The sequence below is a fragment of the Plasmopara halstedii genome, assembly GCF_900000015.1.
Source record: "Plasmopara halstedii genome assembly, contig: Scaffold_2298, whole genome shotgun sequence".
Lineage (NCBI taxonomy): Eukaryota > Oomycota > Peronosporomycetes > Peronosporales > Peronosporaceae > Plasmopara > Plasmopara halstedii.
In genome coordinates, this window is record NW_020189205.1 from 1 (window position 1) to 478 (window position 478).

At 40.6% G+C, this 478-nt stretch overlaps 1 protein-coding gene across 1 annotated transcript; it reads left to right on the top strand.

Annotated features, from left to right (window-relative positions):
• Positions 1 to 200: 200 nt before the first annotated feature.
• Positions 201 to 439, top strand: PHALS_03406 (uncharacterized protein; the record flags this gene model as incomplete). The annotated part of the gene is made up of 2 exons (XM_024717608.1): positions 201 to 223; positions 259 to 439. 2 exons carry the CDS (start codon positions 201 to 203, stop codon positions 437 to 439), a joined length of 204 nt encoding a protein of 67 aa, XP_024583090.1.
• Positions 440 to 478: the final 39 nt, after the last annotated feature.

Genomic DNA, 478 nt, shown 5'->3' on the forward strand with positions numbered 1-478 from the left:
GGAAATCAATTGGCCTAAAGGCGCACATGGAGGAGCCAAGTTGGATCTAGTTCATGATTTGGAATGGCTATATCGAATGTTTCCATCCGAATCAAAGTATTGAATTAAACCTCCATTGTCCAAGCAACGCAGTAATCGGTCGAAACATTTCATTGCTACAAAAATTAGTAGTGTTTCTTAACTGAAATTGTGAATGTATAATGCGGATGTGTCGTGCTACCTCGTATGATTCATCGCAACACTGAAATGTTCCAACAGGGAACCAATATGTGATAGTAATTATCTTGCTCATGCAATCTTCCACGTTCTTGACGCCAGACAACTACAAGGTGTTAGTCGGGATGATTGGGAAGTCTGGAATTGCGAGTTTTTTATATGCAAGTCGGCTGTGCTCGACAAGTTGTGTTTCCTGGTGTCATGTGTTATGTTTGATATATAAGACGAAAGGTTGCGTTGAAGGTAATGAGGACATTTAGCG